The 26,521-nt window shown below is 40.6% G+C and overlaps 1 protein-coding gene across 1 annotated transcript in view; it reads right to left on the bottom strand.

Annotated features, from left to right (window-relative positions):
* Positions 1-6,767: 6,767 nt before the first annotated feature.
* The window catches only part of LOC139687237 (ATPase family gene 2 protein homolog A), a 37,982-nt gene continuing 18,228 nt past the window's right edge, over positions 6,768-26,521 (bottom strand). Inside the window, exons 6-9 of the mRNA XM_071584368.1 lie at positions 24,358-24,567; positions 13,377-13,649; positions 8,903-9,067; positions 6,768-8,794 (exon numbers count right to left, since the gene is read on the bottom strand). Of these exons, the coding sequence (XP_071440469.1) occupies positions 8,639-8,794; positions 8,903-9,067; positions 13,377-13,649; positions 24,358-24,567 (804 nt within the window). The 3' untranslated portion in view covers positions 6,768-8,638. The remainder of the gene's footprint in view (positions 8,795-8,902; positions 9,068-13,376; positions 13,650-24,357; positions 24,568-26,521) is intronic.

The raw sequence follows: 26,521 nt of genomic DNA on the forward strand, positions 1-26,521 counted from the left end.
CCACCTCTACCTTGGAGACTAGATATTCTTCTCCCCCTTCCCCACACAGCTTTAATGAGCCTATTTTTCATGAATTAAATTTGCGACCACTCCCATGCATCTACATTATGTTTTTAATTCCATATATAAAAAATAACATCGGCAACTATTCTCTTAACTCTGCCTATCATCATCATTACACCAGAGGAAGGAATGACATCCATAATGGGGATATAAGAACTAAAGCATTGAAATTAGGGCCCTATGAAATGGGCATCAGATTATTTAACAAACTATCCAAAAGTATCAAGGATACAAAGGGAACTGCTGCATTCAAGCATAAATTAAAAAGATATCTCCAGCGCAATATGTTCTACTCGGTTGACGAATATCTCAACAATATTCCCGACCAGTAAGTTCATACTTTTAGTTTCTAGCTCTGGTCATGGTCTGATTCATATTAATGATCAATGATTTTTCTGAATTTGATATTGCATGTGCATGTTACAGCCAATGTTCATGGGTTTGTGCCAAACGTTTATGTAACTATGAGCATCATTTCTTTTATGTATCTTAATTGAGCCTGTGTCTTTGCTCCTTTGTGATGTGCCTTATATCATGCATACACACCACCCACCTGGTATTTTTGTACTGTGATCTCTGGGCAAATAAAAAGTAATTATAATAATAAATCTCTTTTTAGTTTCTCCCCACAAGAAATCACTCGTATGAACAAGGGCCACCAATTCTTCCCTCTCAACTACTTTTTAGCTGACACTGAATTAGCAGTTTGATATCTACCCAAAATGAGAATACTAAAAACCATAATGCCTTCTCTGTTAAAATTAAAGATACCTTTACCCATCTCCTACCCAGATAAACCTCCTCTCATCCACCTTTGAAGAAATAATTAGTAAAGACATTAATATGGAGCATAGTGCTTTATGGATGTGAGACCTGGTCTCTGCCACAAGATGAAGAGCATATATTGGAAACTTTCGAGATGCGTGGGTGGTGGAAAATTGAGAAAATATGTTGCAGATAGAAGAAGACTGATGCTGAGTTTTTCATTGGAGTGGGCGAAGAAAAGAAGTTAACGGAGGAAATCTAAAAAAAGAAATATTGAAAGGTATTGGAATGTTGTAGGTCTTGATAGATGGGAGAGTGTTGGGTATTGGGTAAACAGGGAAGTGGTTGGAATGATTCATATAGACTTCCTAGAATGCATGAAAGTAGCCAGAAAATACGGCAGAAATGAAAAAATTTGGGGCATGAGAGAGGACGTTCTCTTGATACCTAGATGCTAGGGACTGTCTAAAACCTACCTTTAAATGTGTATAAGACATGATTCCCCATTTATGAATCTTCAAAAAATTATTTGTAAATACACCAGCCAATTCAATCTTAATTGTGGTGCTACATTAAATAGTACTTGATGACGTGGTAGTCCACTGCATAGGGCGCTGAACTACTGACTAATGGGCCTGGGTTCACTTCATGGGCTTCACCCAAGCTGTGTGATTTTTTAGGTGCCTCACTAAGAAACCATAGGTGCACTGGGAAAGGATCTGCCACCCCCCTACCCTTTAAGTCTGCACTTCACATGCTGTTGGGCTTGGTACCAGGGCAGCTCCCTCCTACCTATAAAACCTACCTTTGGGTTGATTACTGGTTGCTATTTGCAAGTACACCAATATATGTAGTTTTAAATTTCAATTGAAGTCTTCATTGTGCTTCCATCTTTGATGATAGACAATTATTTGTGAAGGGCTATTTCAGTGCACTTGTGCTCATGCAAAAAAATTAGACCCACGACATCTTAATATTATCTGCTGAATTCACAATGTATTGATTAAGTATTTTAAAAACAACAGGATATCTAAGAAGTTTTAATTCAGGGAGAAAGAATTGCAATAAATAAGATCACTCCTATATATGCCAGTATTTGTTGGCAAAAATGTATGTGATACCAGTAAAGTCATTGGTGAAAATGGAAAAGTAGGTACAATTAGTCTAAACTTATATGAATGCTACACAATAACATAAATAAAACAAGGTGTAGCAGTCCATTTTATGATTTATAAAATCATTTTTACTGCATTAGTTACAACTAAATATGAAAACTTCATAAAAAATACATCACTTATTATTGGAAATATTATTATGCATACCAATTTAGTAGCTTCATGCGGACACAAGGGCTATTTCAAAAGTTCTCTGAATGGAATAGAAATAAACAATTTACCCCAGTAAAATTCTTTTACTTCCCAGTGCGGTTTCCCTGTACACTAATGCACTTGGTCCAATAATGTTCCAATGTCTTCATTCTATCTCCAAAGTTAGATTCCTTCAGGCCTGCAAAATACCCATCTTCTTCGGCTGTTAGTTCTTTGCTTGAAGAGAATCTACATACATCCACTAAGGAACATTTTGAGCTTGGGGAAGAGGCGGAAATCTGATGGAGCCAAATTAGGCAGGTTTGGTAAAAATTTGCATCTTAATTTATGTATTTTTGCCGTGGCATCAACACTTGTGTGTGGACATGCTTGTCTAGATGAAAGATGATTTTCTTTCTTGCCAAACCTGGACTATATACATTTATCTTTTGCTGTAGTTGGTCCAGGAGGTTACCAAAGTATTGTCCAGCAATTGTTTGATCAGTGGGAAGATAATCTATCAGCAGAATCCCTTTCGCATCCCAGAAAATTGAAGCCATCACCTTTCTGGCCAAACATTTTTCTTTGACGTTTTTATTGGACCTTTGCTTTCTTTGGTGGTACTGAATCAACATTTTTCCCCTACTTTGACTACTATTTTGTCTCTGGGATATATTAGTGGACCCAAATTTCACCTGTGGTCACAAGCCGGTGCAGAAAATCATGCAGTTTGCTCTTAAAATGGATTTAATATTGTTCAGAAATTTCCATTTTGATGCATTTGTGATCCTGCGTCAAGGTCAATGGCACCCATTTTTTAATAAATTTTCTCTTATCCAAGTCCACTGTTAAAATGCTGTATGCCAATTCAGATGACATCGCTACATCTTCAGTGATTTCCTAACCTTTTAGTCAGCGATCCTAAATGACCATTTAATGCACTTTTGCAAAGATTTGTGGGGTAGTGGCACATTAAAGCCATGCAGATCACTATCTAAGCTGTGCCGACCAAACTTAAACTCCATGAGGGTAGAAAAAGAAACTTTGCACTTCCACATAAAGATTCAATAGTCTACATGACCATGGTTTCGATGCTGCACGTCATCAGGTGACATACAAGAAAAATTTTCCAACTTATATAGCCTGGCTCCAAGAGGGGAGAAGGTAGGGGGAGCAAGGGAGAGGGGGTAGGTTGAGTACTGGTGCAGGCTAGGGGATGGGGTATGTATTCGATGGTTTTCCACTCAAATTTGTGGAAGTTTATGTACATTAAATGAAGAACACAATGTATCCCTCCACCATTCTTAGAAAGGACGGCAGAAAAAAACACAGTGTGTTCATCATTTAATTAGGGGGGTGTTTGTCTGCAATGGTTTGACTTTCATTAAGGGACAGTCAATGGCCATCACTGCCTTGGTGGTGTTGGTGCAGAAATGGAGTCTTTTAGGAGGGGGAACGGGAGAGGTATATTGTTTCGTTGACCACCTCAAATCTGTCAGACTGAAGGGGTCACCAAATTTCCAACTCCTCCAAAGCATTCAACCTGCACCCTTGAATGCCTATTGACATTGCAGCGACGCACCTCCATTTGTTCCCCAAGTGTTCAATACCCTCTAGCCACCGAGTGTCCCAATTAAATAGTTTAACTGATTGAGGAAAACTTCCCTAGCTGACATGGTGGTCAGGTCATTCTTTAACCAACAGTTTGATGCTGCTGTGTTGTGTCTAGTTAACAGGGCTGCCATTTGCTTGATTTTGTATTCACTTGATGGTGGAAAATAAAATTTATGATTGAGATATTCAAATGAATGTTTCCCTCCAAGCATTTTGGCCATACTTTAATGTGCCCTGTATTGGATTTTATACCAATCTTTGGAAGATTAAATACATCATTTATACAGTTCTTTAAATCTAAGCTGTCTAAGGCTCCTTACAATGTGATGTTGAATAATGGTGTACTTTAGAAGTGGGATAAAAAGTGTGAGCAGGCTTTCATTAAAGTCAAAGAAAGAATGCAAGATACAGGTTTTTTATTTTATTGCTCAAATTAATTACCAACTTTAGTAAGTTCAGTCATTTATATGTTGGCCTCAGCCCAAATATGGATTACAGCTAAGGTGTTTTTTTATGGGTTGGCAATATTGCCTCTTGCCGACCATTACCTTCTATGAGCTACTAGCCAGTGAAATATGTTTTGGCTGAAAATATCACAGGCACAAATGTTGGTGAACATTAAGAGACAAACTGATGCTTCACCAAATGGGTTGGGACCCAGCCTTTGGCATCTCTCTAGATGGTCCAGATAAGGCATTCAATTGGCTTCTCAGATTCCCGTACTCAATTTGACCTGGTGGAATGGCTAATGAGTATGATTAGAAGAGACATTGAGTTTATCAGTAATTTTACCATTGCTCATGTACAAGGTCATGAATTTTTACTCAACTGATTAACTCATCACTCAAATTAGTAAAAATTTACCATTTATACCAGCTGCATATACGCAACATTTGACAATATTTCTTCGAGGGTTTAATTGAAAAATTAAGACAGGAGTCCAGGATCCCACGCAAAAAAATTAACCAAATGCTGAATTCCTTAAGCTGTCGTGCACATTCTGGGGAATCAATTTCTTTGAAATGGTTTCATTGAAACAATTTCCAATTACGGTTAAGGAACAAGCTAATGAGGCTTCGCCTCCTTCCGCATTTCAGTGAATAGTGAGCTACGGGAAACCCTCATAAAGCCTTCATTTTGGCCCAAATATGTGCACGTCGGAAATTATTCTTTTTGGAAGACACGCCCGACAACATCGACAGGGTAGCGAAGTACCTCAAGGTCCTGCACATTAACATTCAATGTCTTAGTAACAAGTTGCTGGATCTTGAGGTCCTGATGAGTGAATATAAACCTCATGTCCTTTGTATTAATGAACACTGGTTGAAATTAAGTGATTTGAAATTTTTAAATCTACCTGGATATTCCATCGCCGATGTATTTTGCCGTTCAAAGCATAGAAATGGAGGTGTATTGGTTCTAGTTTCACAGTGTGTGCGCCTTTTCCCAACCTGTTTCTCACAGGATCCCAGGGATTGTGATAAAAAAATCAATTAATTCTATCAAGGAACAGATACTCTTCCTAATTAATAAATCCCTACAACTTGGTGTTTTTCCTGATGCCATTAAAATTGCCAAAGTTGTACCACTTTATAAAGGGAAAGGTAGTGAGCAGGATATGAATTCTTACCGTCCAATATCTTTATTAAACCAGATAGGGAAACTATTTGAAAAGGTCTTCCATAATCGACTTACATCATTTCTTGAATCTTTTAATCTCTTGTCTGGCTCACAGAATGGTTTTAGGAAATGCAGATCTACATCTACAGCTACCTATCACCTCGTAAACCTAATACTTTCAAATCTTGATAATAGAATTGAAACCTTGGGACTATTCTTCGATTTTTCCAAGGCTTTTGACCTAGTTAATCATCAGTTACTCTTGTCCAAATTAGGACACTATGGCATCAGAGGTATCCCTTATAACTGGATCAAATCTTACCTCAGCGGAAGGCACCAACAGGTTATTTTGTCAAAGAACGGTACTAATTTTACTTCTCCTAGTAAAGAAGTTACATTAGGTGTACCCCAAGGCTCAGTCTTGGGCCCTATCCTATTTTTACTTTACATTAATGACTTACCAAAAGTTCTGCAGTCAGTTCCAGGAGCCGAGCCAATTTTATATGCTGATGACACTAACGTAATTGTATCAGCACCATCGTTAAACAACTTGACCTTGACAGCAGCTAGAGTTTCCGAACTTCTTTGTGAATGGTGTTCACAAAATTCTCTGAAACTCAACCCTGACAAGTCTGGACTCATATACTTCTCTAATAAAAATAAAGCCCCTGCTTCATTGGCCATTGACCTAGGGGGAACGTGTGTACCTCAAATTTCTAGATCCAAGTTTTTGGGAGTTGTTATAAATAAAAATTTATCATGGGATGAACACATATGCAATCTTCGTAGCAGGTTAAATTCCATTTGCTTTCTTATTAGAAGTATTAGGAAATCTGTAAGCCTTATTAGAAGTATTAGGATATCTTACTTTCAATTTATTACGGAGAATTTTATTCTTTAATTATCTATAGTATTCTGTTCTGGGGTTCTTCCCCTCATTCTGATTCAATTTTTAAAGCTCAAAAATGTTTAATACGATTAATATGCAATGCTCCCTACAATGCACCTTGTCTTTCCTTCTTCAAAAGGTTAAATATTCTGACTGTTCCATGTATTTACATTTATGTCGTATGCATTTTCGCTAAAAGTAATATATCCAATTATATGACAAATGACAACGTTCATTGCCACCAAACCAGAGCCTGCAGAGACCTGCATCAAACTTATTGCAGGACTTTAAATACATCCCTGGGGCCTAAATCAATGGGCCTCCTTGCACTGAACAGGCTCCCTTACGATTTTAAGTACGTAGAGGATCCAGTCCTGTTCAAAAAGAAATTAATATCATTTTTAAGGAAAGAACAGTTTTATTCTGTAATGGAATTCATGGAGAAAAAATAACCATACTGAATATGGAATATATTTTATGCAAAAAATTTATTATTGCGTCATGCTTTTCTGAATTTCATCATTGTTTAACATCTATATGTACATATGACGTGTCCTATACACTTATCTGATGTATCTATTACACTGTGTCAGTGTCTTCTGGGCAAACAAAGATTATTATTATTATTATTACCATATGGCTTGTGTATTGAGATCGGATTGAGTGGGTGGTTTCTGAAAGGTTAAGAGTTTTAAATGATTCACATATTGCTCATTTCGGAGCTACAAGAATGAAAGCACTCATGTACTTTCTGCTGGTGGCCAGGTACACATCACAAACTTAAAAATGTTCCATGTAGCTGCCTAGAGTTTCACAAGGATTATGAATTCAGTTTCATGGATTGGAATAGAATGGGCAATACATAGGAACATCAATGGGAATTTCCCACCACATATTTCGAAAGAGTATTCATAGATTTTGTGGCTGATTCCAGGGAAATTATTTCCTCATTCTTCATTGAGGCATATTGTAAATGATCAGAAGTACATATTGTAGCAATATCATGACTGAAGTTGTGGTTCAACTTTTGAAAAGTATATTTTTAATTCAACTTATTCAACAATTTACTTTCCATAAACTCCAATGGTTTGTGCAATTAAATGGCATTAGCCAAACAGCGACTGCACCATTTCATCCAGCTCTTAATGGTCACATGAACAATGTGTGTAGACTTTGGCACTGCAATCGCTGTCTTGACTGCGGGAAAGGTAAAGTTTGAATATTAGTTTAAACAATTTCAGGTTCATCCCTGATTTAGCCCGAAGATTTTCTCCTTTATTGCTTGTTATCCTGGGCAAACCAAATTTCACTAGATTCACTACATGTAAAAACAACAATCTCGTCACAATTACAATATACCTTTATAAATTTTGGAGGAAGGTTCGCAATTGGGAGCTAGGGATCATATGGGTGGAAAGAACTGGAAAATGGTCCACAGTGAGGAGAGGGAAGGTATGTATGCATCATGAAATACAGCTTGATAATGTTAAAAATTTGGATTATTGACCACACTAAGGCAATAGGCGGCAGCAACAAATCAGGGATTTTGCAGTGAATTCTCATTTCTATTGCTTAGGAACTGAGTGTAACTGAAAGGTCTGACAGATTCCATAACTCTGCCTAATATATGCATTTCATCATTTGAAACAAGATTATCTGTCATTCAACCAGACCATGTGACACATAATGACCAGGGAATGTTGAACCCTGATGAAAGTGTAAGGAGTAGATCTTCTAGAAATCAAGAACCAGCAGAGATATTAGACTAGTAAATTGTGCAATCATGTTATTCTTTGGCTTCAATACCTGACAATTTGTAGTAGGGGAAAATATGCGATATATCTTCACATTAACTTTGTAATTCTTTTTCCAATGCACTTTTCACTCCTGCTTCATTTTTTTCATAATCATTGAATTCATTGAGCCAGTGTCATTAAATATTAGCTGAACCCAAATGAGAATGTAGTCCTCATTCCCAAGCATGAATTTAAAATGTTGGTTCAGTTGCATTAGAAAGAAAGAAAAGAGCGATTATGGAGAATATTCAGAGTGCTCTCAGATCAAGAAAGAAGATTAAATGAATTCAGTCCTACATGAACTTGGAAATTTGTCTGCAGTCTGTAGCAGTCGAACAAAAACCTTGTGCGCATGAATTTCTGTTTGAAGAATATGATCCATCAAGATAAATTCATTGGGATGGAAATAAATTACTGAAACATATCAACCTAAATGCCGCTTCCTAATCATTTGAAATGCTCACACATTCAGAGGGAATTTTTTGGGGAGCGATATCCTTCCACTTTCTACATTTGCAGAGAGTTCTAGAGGACGGAGTCAAATAGTTAATGTTTCTTAGAGAACTTCTTCACACTAGAATTTATTAATTCACATATGTCTCATACAGGTCTAGCAAATATTGAGATGTCCGAGGTTTCACATTATTCAGAGCTTTCTCAACGTGGTGCTGCATGATGCACTCAGCATGGATGTCATCTTCAAGGGCATTCAATCCTGCCTCCTGACACACGGCCACCACCTGCAAGGGTGCACACAAAAGTGAAAGAATGGGAGAGCACCATTGGGTGAGGCATTTTCAGCAAAGCCAACCGATGAACCATGAACGAAGAAGAGCAATGTGTCTCACCTCTGCTCCTGAGTAGCCTTTTGTTCGATCAATGACTTCATCCAGAGAGATGTCATCAGCAAACCTAGACTTGGCAAACTGCCTCATCAGAATTTCCCTCCTGGTGCTTTCATCCGGCAAAGGAACGTAAACTATTTGGTCAAGGCGTCCCGGACGTAGCAGGGCCTGCAAAAAATATACCGAACTATGTAAAATGCATCACATTTTAAATAGCACACTCCACTTTTCTAAAAATTGTCCACTTTGAGTTTATTTCAGAAGAAAAGGTTAGCAACATTGTACTTAATTCTCCTAGGAATTCCAAGAAATTGCGGGAGATGCCGAAACAGTTAACTTTTCACGGAGTCATCCGCTAATATGCATTTCAATGCAACAATTTCAGAGTGTAAAAATCATTTGCCTTGACCAGGGTTCAAACCTGGATCCCTCAAATGCATGGATGAGTGCATCAGCCAGTTAAGCTATCGAGGCATCCTATTAAACTCTGAGGACACCTCGCTAGCTTAACTGGCTGAAGCACTCGGCTGGACATCGAGGGATCCAGGTTCAAATCCTGGTCAAGGCAAATGATTTTTACTCTCCTAGGAATGTTAATTTACACCATTTGGGGTGGTTTATTGGCAAAGCATGGGGCACTGAAGTAATCCCAGCAATAGCTATTTCCAATGTTTTTTAGCAAAATTATATCGATGAAGGAGTTATTATAAACATTTATTGTTTGCAATACCTTTATTGGGGTTCAGTTCTCTCTTGAAAGCGCTTTCAGAAAAAGAGGGATCATTGCTCATCAGTTATTAGGCTGTGAAAGGCCTCTTAAACTTCTAAGATAAGGCAGGCATTGAAAACACTGAAATAATGTCATCTGTGGCGGCTAGTTACCCATGCTTTCTGAATTGATGTCTTTTATGTTTTCCTTTGAAGCTAGGTCTATGGAATTGACTGTTCCCTTTCCCTTATTTTTCCAAGGTATAAAGAGTCCGGCATCAGCCCTCTGTAGGCTGCATATCTCTATGCAGCCTACAGAGGAATGAAAGGAATTTGTCCAATTGGTTGTAGCTGCCTGTACAGCAACATACGTATAATGTTATCAATATAAATAGGCAAATGAAATACACTTTTTACAAAACATTATATTAGTAAAAAAAATCTTCTCTTTGAGGTCATTCAAAAACATCTTTGATCGCAAAGGTGAGAGGGGTGGAACCATTGTAAGTTTGTCCATCTGCTGAAAAATGCTTGTTGCTATAAAAGATAAATTGGCCGTGTACCAACTTTCAATAAGGATATAATTTTGGTTAAATCCAACGAACTGACTGTGGATTTTGGCATTTATTTAATGTTAATTTTAATGTTTGCTTTACCAGCACTGATATAACCATGTTTACAACATGAAATGCTATCAATATATCTCTGTTGGAAGGAGAGAGAGTTTGGATGATGAGGCTGCTAAACCTTTTACGATGTCTACGCTGTATTTGGAAGTGAATCCATCGTAATAATTTAACATGAAATTCATTCTGCAGGCCAATTTGTGAGCTGGAGCTCTAGCGTAGGAAACCAGAGGTAGATGGGGATGTTGATTTTATGTAATTTGGGATTGGCATTCATTTGGATTAGCAATAGAACAAGAGAAATGGAAAGATTATGCTGAGGATCTTTGGAGTAAAGCTATTAGGCCAGCAAGTACACCATGGGAATGAGAGTATCACACTGATGAGGATGGATTAGTAGAGGGATACCTATCTAAATGGTTTGTATAAAATGTCCTGGAAAAATAGATTTATTTCAGATATTGCTACAATGCCTCAAAATTATTCAAAATACATCCCTAGAGCATCGACATACTTTAGCCCTTGAGACTTTTCCAAAGGTCAAAGGCTCCCTGGTAGGAGGATTCCTGGAGGTCCTTAAGGGTATGTGTGCAAGCTTCCAGGGCCGCACTTAGGGTCCTATGGCGGTGTCCTTTGGGAGAGGATTTCACTTTTGGGAATAGAAAAGAGTCTGCTGGTGCCAAGTCGGGACTTCAAGGGCGTTAGGGAATCGTTGCAATGTACTTGCCAAAGTCTTTGCCACCAGACACTTGACTCAGCTCTGGGTCATCCATCAATACATTTGGGGCAAGTTTAGAATAGATCTTTCACATTGCCAAATTTCCAGTGATGATGGTATGCCCTGTCATCTTATCAGGGCAATCTGTGATGATCAGCACACTTAAGTGACGGTCTGAATTCAGAACTTCATGCACACGTCAGGGAAAAATTGTTACCAATAATTTTTATATAAACCTTGTACGTGGAACCTTAATGTATTCTAATTGGCACCTCCTTATTTCTTCCAGCAATTTCCTTGTGTTCCTATGCCTTTGATGATGTTTGAACATTTCCTCCACCTCAGCTACCCCTGCGGGTATGGGGATTGAGAATACTCCCGCAGTATCTCTGCTTGTCATAAGAGGTAACTAAAAGGGCCGGGGAGACAATGCTGAAAACAAATCCACCACGAGCCAGGGATGCGTCCAGACAGTGATGTGGATCCACTGTCTTAGTGTAGCCATACCAACTGGCCTGCGATCCACCCAGGCGGTTGCCGTGCCCGGAGACCCGAAAGGAAGAGAGGATAATCCTGGAGGTTGGGCTTTCTGGTTTCAAGCAGGGTTTTGGATGCTGTGCATGGACCAGGGAGGGAATACACCTCTTTGGCCCCAGATTTTGCATAAACAGGTAGTCTGGAGGCTTCCATCTTACTTTTGTTCCAGTGGGAAGTGCCGAGGCTGCAGGGTTCTGCATACGGAGGTGGTAGACAAAGGGATTTTGGTGGGCCCTTGCATCGAAGATCCATCTCAAAACAGACAACTACAACTGAAGTGCTACACCCCTTGAGCTAGCCCTGGCAACCGCTCGGGTTCAGCGGAGTGGTGTACTGAATGTGTGGCTCCGTGGTGGGTGGGGAGACTGGGGGATGAAATATTTATTGGTATGGCAGAAAACCTTTTCCACCACCTAAGAGATCCTGTCCGGATGCAGGTGGTGGAGAAAATTGTTATGCAGCAAGCAAGTGGTACTTAATCATATCGTGTGCCAAAGAAGGTTAGACCTTGAAAAAAGTGCCTCCTTTCCTTATGTGGAGTGTGCTTTTGCATATCGCACCTGGTGACCCTAAAAGCATCAAGTAACTGAGGGATGGTATACTGCTCATTGGGACCCTCAATGACAGACAGCGATAAAATATTGGCAATGGGTATGCTCCATGACATTCCCATAAAGGTGGAGGTGCAGCGCACTCTAAACGCCTGTCTGGGAGTCATCAGTCATATACAACCTCTTGTACCTGGAAGTCGATGAGATCAAGAGGGAGATGTTTTCTCAGGAAGTGTTGACTGTCGTCGACTAACCACAAGGCTCGAAAGAGAAACCATCAACAGCACCTCCATGATATTAACATAAGTGCCCAGGTCTGAATCAGCATTGTCTGTTGAATGCATCTCAGCATTAGAGAGAGAGAGAGAGAGAGAGAGGGTAATTTACCCAATCATAAAACATGACAAACGCAGATTTTTACAGAGGGGCAAAATTCTACAACTTCTCCAGGACTTCCAGATTGGTTGATACCAAGTGGATGACATGCAATCTGCATGCATATCTCAATAAGAAAAATGAAATTACTGCTGATTAATTGAAATTGTTAAAAAATTTCCGAAGTTGCAGGGTTTAGCAAAAACTGAGCTGGATTTCTGCCATTCATTCTCTCATCTTCCATCGAAACACACAGCGCATGGGTAATCATCATCTACCTTTCCCACACTTCTCTCCATTTCAAAGGTTGCTATTTTAACATTAGCTAATAGTCCTAGAATAAATGATTTTTCATGGAATTGACCAAACACAAAGAACTGAGAGTAAAGACAAATGAAATTTGGTTAATTGCAATTCAAAAAAATATGATCCAGGACTGTCTGACCATTATATTATGGCAACTACATTAACCTTGGACAGTCTAGATCAACTTAACAGGTTTACTTCCAAAAATATTTATCATAGAAGCAATATTGAGTCTCATTAATGCATTGAAAAAGACTTGGGCAGAAATCTACTCAGCCAACTCTTTTGAATCCAACTTCTATTATTTTTACTTAAAATTCTATCATTTAATTGATTGTTTTTTTATAACTGTTAGAGCATAAGAAAATTATCTGAAGTATAGCAGGAAGCTTTGGCTGCCTGATGACATCATTGCACTCTCAAGAAATATCAAGGAAAAAGCTAGCTTTTGTAAATTGTCAAGTACTCCTGATGTGAGGTCAGATTATCTCAAAATGAAGGCAGAGATTCCTTGCAAGGAAAAATAATAGATTGTACAATAGCCACAAGCTACTCATAGCCAGCAATAAAAATACAGAAGCAAGGCATATGATTACAAGTCAAGTAATAATCAAAGGCTGATGGAACAATATAAAAAGAAGAAGAAAGATAAATACCTTATCGATTCGATCAGGACGGTTAGTGGCTGCCACAATGGTGACTTGAGATAGTGGGGTGACACCATCCATCTCGGTGAGCAACTGAGCCAGCACCCTCTCCTGCACCGAAGACCCCCCAGCACCTCCCTCCCGGGATGACCCTCGCTCCCCTCCCAATGCATCCAGCTCGTCAAAGAACACCACGGCTGGAGCCACTTGCCTTGCACGCCGAAAAACTTCACGTACCGCCCTCTCCGACTCCCCGACCCACTTGCTGAACAGCTCGGGGCCCTGCGTGTCCAAGGACAAAGGATTAACCGTCCAATCAAGTTTCACTCAGCAGTGCATGCACTTTGGTGATTCTTGACTAATGTAGGAGGAATAACAGGGAGCAATGCATCAGGCACTCATTCAGAGAGGGGTTCAGGAAGAAAGGGGCAATGACATACGTACACTGAGGAGTACCAGCAAGAACATTCCTCTCCACACTGAGTAAGTCTCCACCTCAAAATCGAGTGTCTCCTGTTGTCAGTCCACCCAACCTGACTTCCCCCTGCACAGCATAATTGAAGCCACCATGTTCCAAGAGGCCCAAATGAGACAAAACACAAGCTCCCAATGATTGATTAATGTACTTATCATGAGAAACAAATTTGCACTTTTCCACAGATTTAATTGTAACTTAGGTACAATGAGCTTCAGTTCATCGAACCGTCTTCAGGTACAAGACAAGATTCAACATGTGATACATCATATTTATACCTGTTTGAGGAAGAGGGGGGGAAGAAAAGAGTGAGGAGTAAGGTAGGCGGGGACAAAGAGGGTCAATTCAGAAAAGAAAACACTCCATTCCTCCACATACAATCCAACACTCACGACCCAGGCCTAAACTTACAAAGTCATCATCTCTGCAAGTCAAGACCTAAGTCGCAGATAGAAATCATATGTGGAAGGACAAAGCATCCTCCTTTCGATATGAATCGCTTCCACAAAGTGACACCTCAAACCATTCTACTGTGACCATTATTTGAGAGGACGGAGGCAGGTAATTGGTGTCCTAGCAGTAGGAAGGAGGGAAGAATAAAGAAGGGTTAAGCAGGAAGGAGACATGGAAGGGACATTATCAGGGAAGGGTTGTTTGACAAATACTGAGAGTGGAGGGTAGGGGGTGGTTGGATGGGAAAATACGCGAAGGGTGGAGTTAATAGGAAAGATGGAGAGTTTAACTTTTTGCTGTAGAAACAGGATTCTGAGGAGATGAGAGTGGTTTACAAAAATATTATCATTTAAAATAACATTCATATTTAATTTTTACAATTTCAAGTTGCTCTGAAATCAAGTCTTTTGCCCTTATTTTCATTGTGTAGAATCTCCAGATAAAATTTGCATGAGTGGGATAATTGTAGTAGATGCTTAGCTAGGAGTGAAGTTTCATCCAAGGTCCTCCAGCATCTTTCATGTCCTTTTATTCTTGTTTTGAAACTTCTTCTGTTTGATGAACTGAAACGCACTGCACGTTACAAAAAGTGCAACTTTGTAACGAATAAATCTGTGGAATAGTGCAAATTTTGTTTTTCTCATAATGATGGACTTCCACTACATCTCGCCTCAATCTGTTGAATATAATGTAATTATCCCCTCACCAGCAGTCCACTTCCCTCTGAGCCCAACTCTGAGAGAATTTCTAGCTGACATGCAACTCCCTTTCAATGAGCACCAAAGAGGGTCCCCGTCTCACTTCCTCCCAACTGACACTCCTGCCACCAAACTCATGGAGGCCCGTGAAAGGGGAAGAAAGAATAACTAACGTGCAGGGTCACCAGGTCTTGGGCAGAAGAAAATAACATTTTGCCATCGGAGGGAGAAAACTCTTTGTTATATTTCCAATGTAGAGTCACATTTATTTGGTTTTGTATTTATATTGAAAGGCTGACAAATACTGAACACAGATAAAACTTATTGTATATTTTTTAAACGGCGGTGTAATGGGGATGATAGGGTTTGGGGAGCACAAATCAAACTGATACCACGCAACTGGCAAAGCACATCACTAATGCCAACAGCAGTATGTTTATAAATATACAGGCAGTCCCCAGGTTGCAGACCACCTAACTCATGGCATTCCGTACTCATGAATGAGCTCCTAAATTTCCCCATCAGGATCATTTCTCAAATTATTAAATACATACTGTAACTTCTGGCATATCAAACAAATCTGATGACCATAATCCAAACACAGGGTAGTTTAAAAAGGTGTAAACAGTCAAATCTCGTAACTATGCCACCTGTCGGGACCGAGCAAGAGTGGCATAGTAGCGAGAATAGGAATAGTGGCGAGAGTGGCATAGTGGCAAGAGTGGCATAGTAGCGAGAATAGGAATAGTGGCGAGAGTGGCATAGTGGCAAGAGTGGCATAGTAGCGAGAATAGGAATAGTGGCGAGAGTGGCATAGTGGCAAGAGTGGCATAGTAGCGAGAATAGGAATAGTGGCGAGAGTGGCATAGTGGCAAGAGTGGCATAGTAGCGAGAATAGGAATAGTGGCGAGAGTGGCATAGTGGCAAGAGTGGCATAGTAGCGAGAATAGGAATAGTGGCGAGAGTGGCATAGTGGCAAGAGTGGCATAGTAGCGAGAATAGGAATAGTGGCGAGAGTGGCATAGTGGCAAGAGTGGCATAGTAGCGAGAATAGGAATAGTGGCGAGAGTGGCATAGTGGCAAGAGTGGCATAGTAGCGAGAATAGGAATAGTGACGAGAGTGGCATAGTGGCAAGAGTGGCATAGTAGCGAGAATAGGAATAGTGGCGAGAGTGGCATAGTGGCAAGAGTGGCATAGTAGCGAGAATAGGAATAGTGGCGAGAGTGGCATAGTGGCAAGAGTGGCATAGTAGCGAGAATAGGAATAGTGGCGAGAGTGGCATAGTGGCAAGAGTGGCATAGTAGCGAGAATAGGAATAGTGGCGAGAGTGGCATAGTGGCAAGAGTGGCATAGTAGCGAGAATAGGAATAGTGGCGAGAGTGGCATAGTGGCAAGAGTGGCATAGTAGCGAGAATAGGAATAGTGGCGAGAGTGGCATAGTGGCAAGAGTGGCATAGTAGCGAGAATAGGAATAGTGGCGAGAGTGGCATAGTGGCAAGAGTGGCATAGTAGCGAGAATAGGAATAGTGGCGAGAGTGGCATAGTGGCAAGAGTGGCATAGTAGCGAGAATAGGAATAGTGGCGAGAGTGGCATAGTGGCAAGAGTGGCATAGTAGCGAGAATAGGAATAGTGGCGAGAGTGGCATAGTGGCAAGAGTGGCATAGTAGCGAGAATAGGAATAGTGGCGAGAGTGGCATAGTGGCAAGAGTGGCATAGTAGCGAGAATAGGAATAGTGGCGAGAGTGGCATAGTGGCAAGAGTGGCATAGTAGCGAGAATAGGAATAGTGGCGAGAGTGGCATAGTGGCAAGAGTGGCATAGTAGCGAGAATAGGAATAGTGGCGAGAGTGGCATAGTGGCAAGAGTGGCATAGTAGCGAGAATAGGAATAGTGGCGAGAGTGGCATAGTGGCAAGAGTGGCATAGTAGCGAGAATAGGAATAGTGGCGAGAGTGGCATAGTGGCAAGAGTGTCATAGTAGCGAGAATAGGAATAGTGGCGAGAGTGGCATAGTGGCAAGAGTGGCATAGTAGCGAGAATAGGAATAGTGGCGAGAGTGGCATAGTGGCAAGAGTGGCATAGTAGCGAGAATAGGAATAGTGGCGAGAGTGGCATAGTGGCAAGAGTGGCATAGTAGCGAGAATAAGAATAGTGGCGAGAGTGGCATAGTGGCAAGAGTGGCATAGTAGCGAGAATAGGAATAGTGGCGAGAGTGGCATAGTGGCAAGAGTGGCATAGTAGCGAGAATAGGAATAGTGGCGAGAGTGGCATAGTGGCAAGAGTGTCATAGTAGCGAGAATAGGAATAGTGGCGAGAGTGGCATAGTGGCAAGAGTGGCATAGTAGCAAGAATAGGAATAGTGGCGAGAGTGGCATAGTGGCAAGAGTGGCATAGTAGCGAGAATAGGAATAGTGGCGAGAGTGGCATAGTGGCAAGAGTGGCATAGTAGCGAGAATAGGAATAGTGGCGAGAGTGGCATAGTGGCAAGAGTGGCATAGTAGCGAGAATAGGAATAGTGGCGAGAGTGGCATAGTGGCAAGAGTGGCATAGTAGCGAGAATAGGAATAGTGGCGAGAGTGGCATAGTGGCAAGAGTGGCATAGTAGCGAGAATAGGAATAGTGGCGAGAGTGGCATAGTGGCAAGAGTGGCATAGTAGCGAGAATAGGAATAGTGGCGAGAGTGGCATAGTGGCAAGAGTGGCATAGTAGCGAGAATAGGAATAGTGGCGAGAGTGGCATAGTGGCATAGTAGCGAGAATAGGAATAGTGGCGAGAGTGGCATAGTGGCAAGAGTGGCATAGTAGCAAGAATAGGAATAGTGGCGAGAGTGGCATAGTGGCAAGAGTGGCATAGTAGCGAGAATAGGAATAGTGGCGAGAGTGGCATAGTGGCAAGAGTGGCATAGTAGCAAGAATAGGAATAGTGGCGAGAGTGGCATAGTGGCAAGAGTGGCATAGTAGCGAGAATAGGAATAGTGGCGAGAGTGGCATAGTGGCAAGAGTGGCATAGTAGCGAGAATAGGAATAGTGGCGAGAGTGGCATAGTGGCAAGAGTGGCATAGTAGCGAGAATAGGAATAGTGGCGAGAGTGGCATAGTGGCAAGAGTGGCATAGTAGCGAGAATAGGAATAGTGGCGAGAGTGGCATAGTGGCAAGAGTGGCATAGTAGCAAGAATAGGAATAGTGGCGAGAGTGGCATAGTGGCAAGAGTGGCATAGTAGCGAGAATAGGAATAGTGGCGAGAGTGGCATAGTGGCAAGAGTGGCATAGTAGCGAGAATAGGAATAGTGGCGAGAGTGGCATAGTGGCAAGAGTGGCATAGTAGCGAGAATAGGAATAGTGGCGAGAGTGGCATAGTGGCAAGAGTGGCATAGTAGCGAGAATAGGAATAGTGGCGAGAGTGGCATAGTGGCAAGAGTGGCATAGTAGCGAGAATAGGAATAGTGGCGAGAGTGGCATAGTGGCGAGAGTGGCATAGTAACGAAGATTTGTAAAAACGGCTTTATTTTCTCAAGTTTCCTATCAGTCCAAAGCTCTCAAGAATCGTCGGCTGGCATATCTTCTTTCAGCAGATCTCGTGCATCTCGTTATCTAGCCAATCGCATGCTAGCATCACACTAGGATTCCCGCTTCTCTGTTGCATGAACTTCCGGACGGTGCTCCAAGCGTGCTGGGCTTCCTCGACAGTTATCTCGTCATCTTCGCTTTCCACCAGCTCCGCACTGCACAGCATCTCCTCCAGCGTGAAAGACCCGCCAGTCGCGAGGCGGTCATTGGCTTCGAGAAAGTCAGACAGCTCCATCTCCTTATTCTCATGGATCTTTTCGTTGGCAGCAGAGTTTCTCAGATCTCGAGCAGCTCCGCATCTTGTGCCTCAGTTTGGATCTCCTTTCCATGAACTTGGCCTTTGCAAAACAATTCCTGATCGTCGACTTGCCGAGCTGCTCCCAAGCACGCCAGGCGACCAGTAGAGCGTCGAGCAAGGTGAGCTTGAACTCCTTCCCCTCGTCTATAGCCTCAAGCCGGCGGCATAGCAAGAGCTTCTAGTGGTGGCAATTGAGGTTCTTTATGATTCCTTGATCCATTGGTTATGAATCGGCTGTCCTGTTATGTGGGAAGAAAACCAGTTGGATGTTGTTCACCTAGAGCTCGGGAGGGTGGCCAGAGAAGTGTTCGAGACAGACCAGCACTCTGCGTCCCTGCTGGCTGAGTCATCCGTCCCACGCACACAACATCTCCTCGAAAAGCTCCGCATAAAAGTGGCATAGTAGCGAGAGTAGGAGGTGGCATAGTCATGAGATTAGACAGTAGTGCAGTTTGTGAAAATATCAAATTCAACACGGTCATCATGACAAAAAAAGAAATATGATATGCAACCAACACTATTTCAAGAGGCAATATTCAGTCGTAATGATTATTATTGTGGTCTGGACATAATATAGGAAATAGATTCATCAGTCCAAAATCAATGAGAACTTGCACGAATCCACAGCAATCATAGAGTCCCACAAGGATCAATTTCAGTTCCACTTTTATGTATTAATTTATATACACCTCCCTGTCACATCTTCCTAAAAGTAAAGTGAAACTATACGCTGATGACACTTTAACATAATGCTTTGCTGATCAATTATTGGAGGTTAATGATTCTGTATAACTGAATGTAAATAGAACCTGTTTTTTAAACTGCCATTGTTAAATTTGTCCTCCAATTTTGGCCCTATTCTCGGAACCAATACTAATCAATCAATACAACAAACTAGTTCCATAACATTTTTGGGAACTATTACTCTGTCCAATATATACGTGAACTGAGGCCATAAAAACTTTATTTTGCAAAATTTAGTCTACATTGATTTTGTCCCCTTCAAAGTGCTCTCCATTCGTTGCTATGCACTTATTCCATCTTCTTCCATTCCACTGTTTAAAACACCCCCTTGGATGTCCTCTCGGGCAGGTTGGGCTTTTTAGTTTTCTCGTCGTTTCTTACTTTACTGTTTCTTCCACATCTTCCCAGTGATATGTCTCCTCAACATATTTTTGCATTTTGGAAATAGGATAAAAGTCGCAGGGGGGGGGGGGGGGGGTGAGATCTGGCGAATATGGAGGATGATCAAGGATAAAGGTGATTGAATTTTTTGCCAGAAACTGGCGAACAATCAATGCTGAATGTGCAGGTGAATTGTGTCATGGTGAAGGATCCATCCATCACATTTGGTTAAAATAAAATGCACTGTTGACTTTCCTAAATTCAGTCCATCAGCTATGATTCCGAACCCTTTTTCGACAATCGGTAAGGACAAGGGACCGCACACGATTAACGTTGTCGTCAACACAAGGTGGTTGAAGGTCGTCACGGCCTTGCATCATCATCCATGGCATCTTGTTGGTCATCTTTAAAATGATTATTCCACTTGAAAACAGATGTGTTCTTCAGAGCTTTATCACCGTAAACAGTTGTTAACATTTCCGTAATTTCTTGATGACTTTTACCGCACTTCACAAAAAGAAAATGCTGTTTTGTTGCTCCGTGATTTCGTCCATTTCCATTTTTGAAAACCAGTAAAAACAAGGACAAGAGAAACTAATATAACTGGCACCATATGCACAGCTCGATGATCCTCCAAGGACAGACGGCTGCTCATTGGGTCTCGGGCAACAAGCGCTACTAGTGGGCGGGGCTACATAGTCCGCGCTATGGCCGCCAGATTCACCAGTTCGTGCATTTATTGCACAGGCCATCTATACTAAATGATACTCACCACTGGCATTCCCACATTGCAGTTATGATCAATAAAAAGGTTTGATTCGTTAACTTGTTCCAACTACCTATTTTGATGTCTGGTGTTGTCATCTTTTGGCAAAATGTTATTGCTGCGACCAAGACCTTTCCTATCCAAAAAAGATCTTTGAAAGCTAAGGCTACAGTATCCATAAGAACTCCTGGAAGGCCACCGTTTCTCGTATTCAAAATAATGACACTACCATGCATATATATTCTTAACCGTTTGTTGCTTCTAAAAATTAACCACGTTTACGAGGGTGGTCCCATAAGTACCTGGCCGGACCTAGAGATGGCGGTAGTTGTTTCGAAAATATCACTGTATTAGAAAGTATGCAATCTAGAAAGCATATGCTTCAAGTTTGAAGAGTCTATGTTGTTTAGTATTTGTTTGGCAGCCATCAATAGTGAAGGTTTTCGGTGAATTTATGAAAATGGAAAAATTTGATTATCGTTATGTGATAGAATACTTTCATTTGAAAGACCTCAGCCCAACCAATATAAAAGCTCGAATGGATTCTACTCTGAGTGAGCCTGCTCCTTCGTTTACAACAGTAAAATATGGCGTAGCAGAGTTTAAACGAGGCCGTACGAGCTGTCAACATGAACATCACATTGGTCAACCAAATGAGCTGATGACTCCAGAAACGGCGAAGAAAATCCACACTGTGATACTGGGTGACTGAAAGTGTGCAAGCTAGCAGACATATTAGACATTCCAAAAAGTGTGGTATATAGCATATTAACTGAAAATTTGGACATGAGAAAGCTCTGTGCAAGATGGGCGCCGCGTTTGCTCCCACTCGAGCAAAACCAGTGTCGTGAAGATGTTTCAATGGAGTGTTTAGCAAAGTTTTACGACAGCAAAGCAGAATTTTTCTGCCGTTTCATTACCATGGATGAAACATGGGTCCATTACTTCACACTGAAGACAAAAGAAAAATCAAAGCAATGGATTCAAAAGGGAGAACCGTCTCCAAAGAAGGCTAAGACCGTTTTGCCTGCAGGCAAGATCATGGCATCAGTTTTATGGGATGTGCCCGTGATGATTTTCATTGACTATCTTGAAAAAGGAAAAAGCTATCAATGGCGAGTATTGTGCAAAATAATTACAACGTTTGAGCGAAGAAATCAAGCAAAAGCAGCCGCATTTGGCTAAGAAGAAAGTGTTGTTCCATCAAGACAATGCACCAGCTCACAAATCCGTTATTGCAATGGCCAAAATTCATTAATTTAAGTTTGAATTGCTACCTCATGCACCCTATTCGCCACATTTTGCTCCCTTAGATTATTTTCTGTTTGCAAACTTGAAAAAATGGCTTGGTGGTAAGAAACTTCCCAACCGTGAAGAAGTGATGTCGGCAGTTAATGGTTATTTTGAGGAGCAAGATATTTCTTATTATTAAAAGGGTGTCGAACTTATTGAAAATCGCTGGAAAAGTCTATAGAGCTGAAAGGAGATTATGTTGCAAAATAAATTTTTGTGTTGTCTTGGGTTCTTTTGGGACCACCCTTGTATTTTTGCCGAACTCATCCGTACATTGTTAGTACTCGTGGGAGAGACAATGCACAATTAATTTAGCAGTCTTGTGCTGTATCTTAGAAAGTTTCCCATCACTCTCATTCACTCATCTTTAACATATTTCCAATGAAAATTAAAAAATAAACCGACTGTAAACAGGTTTAAAACTGAACTTCAGAAGCAACAATTAATTAAATGTTATTACAGTGCGGATGCATTTATGCGTGATAATTTGTGATCATCAGCTGTATGTAACATGTAAGGGTGTATATATAGTTTTTAAATGTATTTTTCTAGATTTTAAATGGGTCTGACTGATACTATATTTTTCATTCGAGAATGTATTTTTGCAAATTGTTATAATTGCATTTTCAGTACATCTTGACGAATATGTTCTCTGTCACATGTCTGAGTGACAGAACAAAATGAATAAATACTTTCAACAAAGGAATGAAAGGGCAAAAAAGAGAAATTCAGAGGCAAGCACAAAATATTCCTTTACAAGATCCCCACGCACTGATGCAAATTGTAAACGCAGCAGTGAACTTCGTGAATGATGACACCAAGAGGGAAATCTTATGATTCAGACCAAAGTGATATAATTCACATATATTTGTACGTAATAACCCATATTCTTTGCACAATTTAATTAAGTGAGAATTAAATTTAGATATTCCATCAAAGATAAGGATCATCACAGATGTATTAATATAATATCAGTGGTATATTAAGGAAGTAATCTACTGGTTAAGGTAGGTTCGGATGGACACAACTACCAAATACATGTCCATCATTTTATCCTTGGGAATGATGATTGAGGTGGTTTCCCGTTGCCTTCCTCAATAGTGTTTTTAACGTGACACCATCACTCAATGGCCGTCCCACTGGGGTCAGTCGCCTTTGCAGCCACCTCACTGAGGAATAGACGCTGCGTGGACTACCATTCATCTGGCCACTAACCTTCGACCTATCTGGCATGGGTGACCCTACCAGGAGCAATTATTATTACTCCCGTCAACGCAGCTCTAGGGGTCATCGGAACGCACAAGCCATTCCACCACGTCAAGGTGGTAGTCCATGGGAGGGGATTTTATTGAATTTGAAGAAATTTGTAAAAATGTTTTCAAATACATATTACTATTTTTCATCATTATAGGTTATTAGTCCGAGGATTGCTCTGTTAGCAGCCCTCCATGGTAGTGCATCCCGCTCCAATCTGCCAAAATTTCTTCTTTCTCTGTTCACTCCATAGGCGGACATCCACCCTTACCTCCTCCTCTTAATATTCATCCCTGACCTTCTTCTGTCATTCTTCCCCTCCATATAATCTTCAATTACCTCCTTTAGTACATTTTAGGGCAGTGGAATAAATAAGTTTAAACAAGTGAATGAAAAGCTAACATTGAAAGTGTGAGCCTGAATGTAAAAACTTTACATAATATTTTCCTAGGTAAAGGTTGATTCTAAATACTACGAACATTTAGAATCACAATGCAACAATTTCAGAGTGTAAAAATCATTTGCCTTGACCGGGATTCGAACCTGGATCCCTCTATGTCCAGTCGAGTGCTTTGGCCAGTTAAGCTATCGAGGCATCCTCTTCAACTCAGAAATTTTGGGGGTTTTAAAGGAACAAGATAAAAGTTAACACTTTTATCACTCCTTTTATCACTTATCACTCTGTTGAAAGTTACTGTTGCCACATCTCCCGCAGTTTCTTTGGAATTTAGAATCACTAAAGGCTCTGGTTGGCTAGGGTTTTCAAGCATAATATTGCAGAGAGATCATTCACGAATGCCCCAATCCCAGATGTTCAGAACATCGTTCTTGCCTATAATTTCAAATTATGCACATTACCTGAAACAGGATGTTTGAAGGATGGGAAAGAAGCAGTTGACATAATATTGCATTTTAAAATACACAATTTCACATTGAATTAGTATTTATTAAAGACGCGGCCAGTGTGGCTAGTTTCCTTTTTCTGGCTATTAAATTAACAAATTATTGATAATGGCAAACCCCCTCAAACATCCTCTTCTGCCCCCTCTGTTGTGCACGCACCTTTATGGAGATGAAGTTGAGGCCACTCTCGGTGGCCAGTGCCTTGGCCACCATCGTCTTGGAGCAACCAGGTGGTCCAAACATGAGAAGCCCTTTGGGTGGGCAGATACCAAGGCGGGTAAATGCCTGGGGGTACCTCAGGGGCCATTCCACTGCCTGGCGAAGCTTCAACTTCAGCTCATCCTGCCCTCCAATGTCACTCCAATGAACCTGCCCCAGATATTAGCAAACAATAAATAAAATACCATCACCCAATAGCACCTATAAAAAAATCAATGGCAACATAGTTAAGCGGATAAAATAATACTTTGTAATTCCACAGATTTATTTCACAAACACACGACCCGGGTTTCGACGTACAACGTCATCTTCAGGTTAAGTCCAACATTTGGAAAGGCAATATCCACGAAAAATAATTCCAACAATGGTAAGTGCAGTACCATTTCAGTTCTAATAAAAGGTGTATCATTTTCATGAATTGAAACAAAGGTTGAAATTCATTTTTAAATAAAATAGAAATAATTTCTTCATAATTAATAGATGAGGAACAAACAGAAATTTTTGTAACAAATATAAAATTATACAAATATAACAGAGAAAATGAAATACATATAACTCTTAGAGGATAACGAATGCTCCTAAAAATTATTCAGGCTCACAATTTTCATGTGAGAAGTCACTTTCCATATTTGTCAATCACACTTTCAATTAACCCCTCAGCGCGGTTCTCAGTTTGTGACACATCTCAGTCGGCAGGCCTTATCGTGTATCACTCTTTCTTTTTGTTTCCTCATGACATTTGCGAGAGCAAAAGGCCTCACCACCTTCTATAGTCTCAGGTGTTAGATTTCTTTCTTGAGAAAGAGACGTAAAAAAGCCTTGTATATAACCCCCGTAATGGATTCCAAGAGGGATAAGCTTTTCTTGAGTAAGATAGTATAGAGAATTAAGTAGAACACCTGGACAGAGAAAGAGAAGTGAGTATTGGACGTGATGGTGCAAGTTCAAGTGAGGACGTTTGGTCGACAGGCACTTCACTGAAAAGATACCACCGAACGGGGTGAAGTCCAGGCCCCAAAGAAGATGTCAGGTGTTCTCGGCACGAGGTAAAAGGAGGGATACAGTGTATTGGTGCCCCAATTGCAATGCAGGCCTATGTTTGGAGGATTGTTACAAATTATACCACGCAAAACTGAACTTTAAGAACGGAGGTTCGAAACTTAAAGAATAACGAAAAAGTGAAAATATAAAATATAACGTAAATATTTTAATATATTAGTGTATCACTCTTTCTTTTTGTTTCCTCATGACATTTGCGAGGGCAAAAGGCCTCACCACCTTCTATAGTCTCAGGTGTTAGATTTCTTTCTTGAGAAAGAGACGTAAAAAAGCCTTGTATATAACCCCCGTAATGGATTCCAAGAGGGATAAGCTTTTTTTGAATGAAGATAATATAGAGAATTAAGTAGAACACCTGGACGGAGAAAGAGAAGTGGGTATTGGACGTGATGGTGCAAGTTCAAGTGAGGACGTTTGGTCGACAGGCACTTCACTGAAAAGATACCACCGAACGGGATGAAGTCCAGGCCCCAAAGAAGATGTCAGGTGTTCTCGGCACGAGGTAAAAGGAGGGATACAGTGTATTGGTGCCCCAATTGCAATGCAGGCCTATGTTTGGAGGATTGTTACCAATTATACCACGCAAAACTGAACTTTAAGAACGGAGGTTCGAAACTTAAAGAATAACGAAAAAGTGAAAATATAAAATATAACGTAAATATTTTTACCAAATATATTAAGCAATTTAACAAAAGGTAATTTTTTTTAAATTTTAGAATAAATATTTAAAAAGATGATAATTATTTTCAACAATGCTGTATGAGGGAGAGATTTTAGAAAAATTAAATACCACGATTGGGGCCCAAGCATTAAAAGACCTATACCGGCTGGAGGGGTAAATGGTCTCCTAATTGAGGTCCAAATAGGACAGGGACCAATAATGAAGAGCATATGTGCCTAGGTCTGAAGTAGCATTGTCTGTTCAATGCATTTGAGCATTAGAGAGAGAGAGAGAGGGTGATTTACCCAATCATAAAACATGACAAACGCAGATTTTTACAGAACATCCACCCAATGCCCTGACTTTTCCAGAGAGGCAAAATTA

The sequence above is a fragment of the Hetaerina americana genome, unplaced genomic scaffold, assembly GCF_022747635.1.
Source record: "Hetaerina americana unplaced genomic scaffold, ioHetAmer1.1.p SCAF_18, whole genome shotgun sequence".
In the NCBI taxonomy this organism is placed as follows: Eukaryota; Metazoa; Arthropoda; class Insecta; order Odonata; family Calopterygidae; genus Hetaerina; species Hetaerina americana.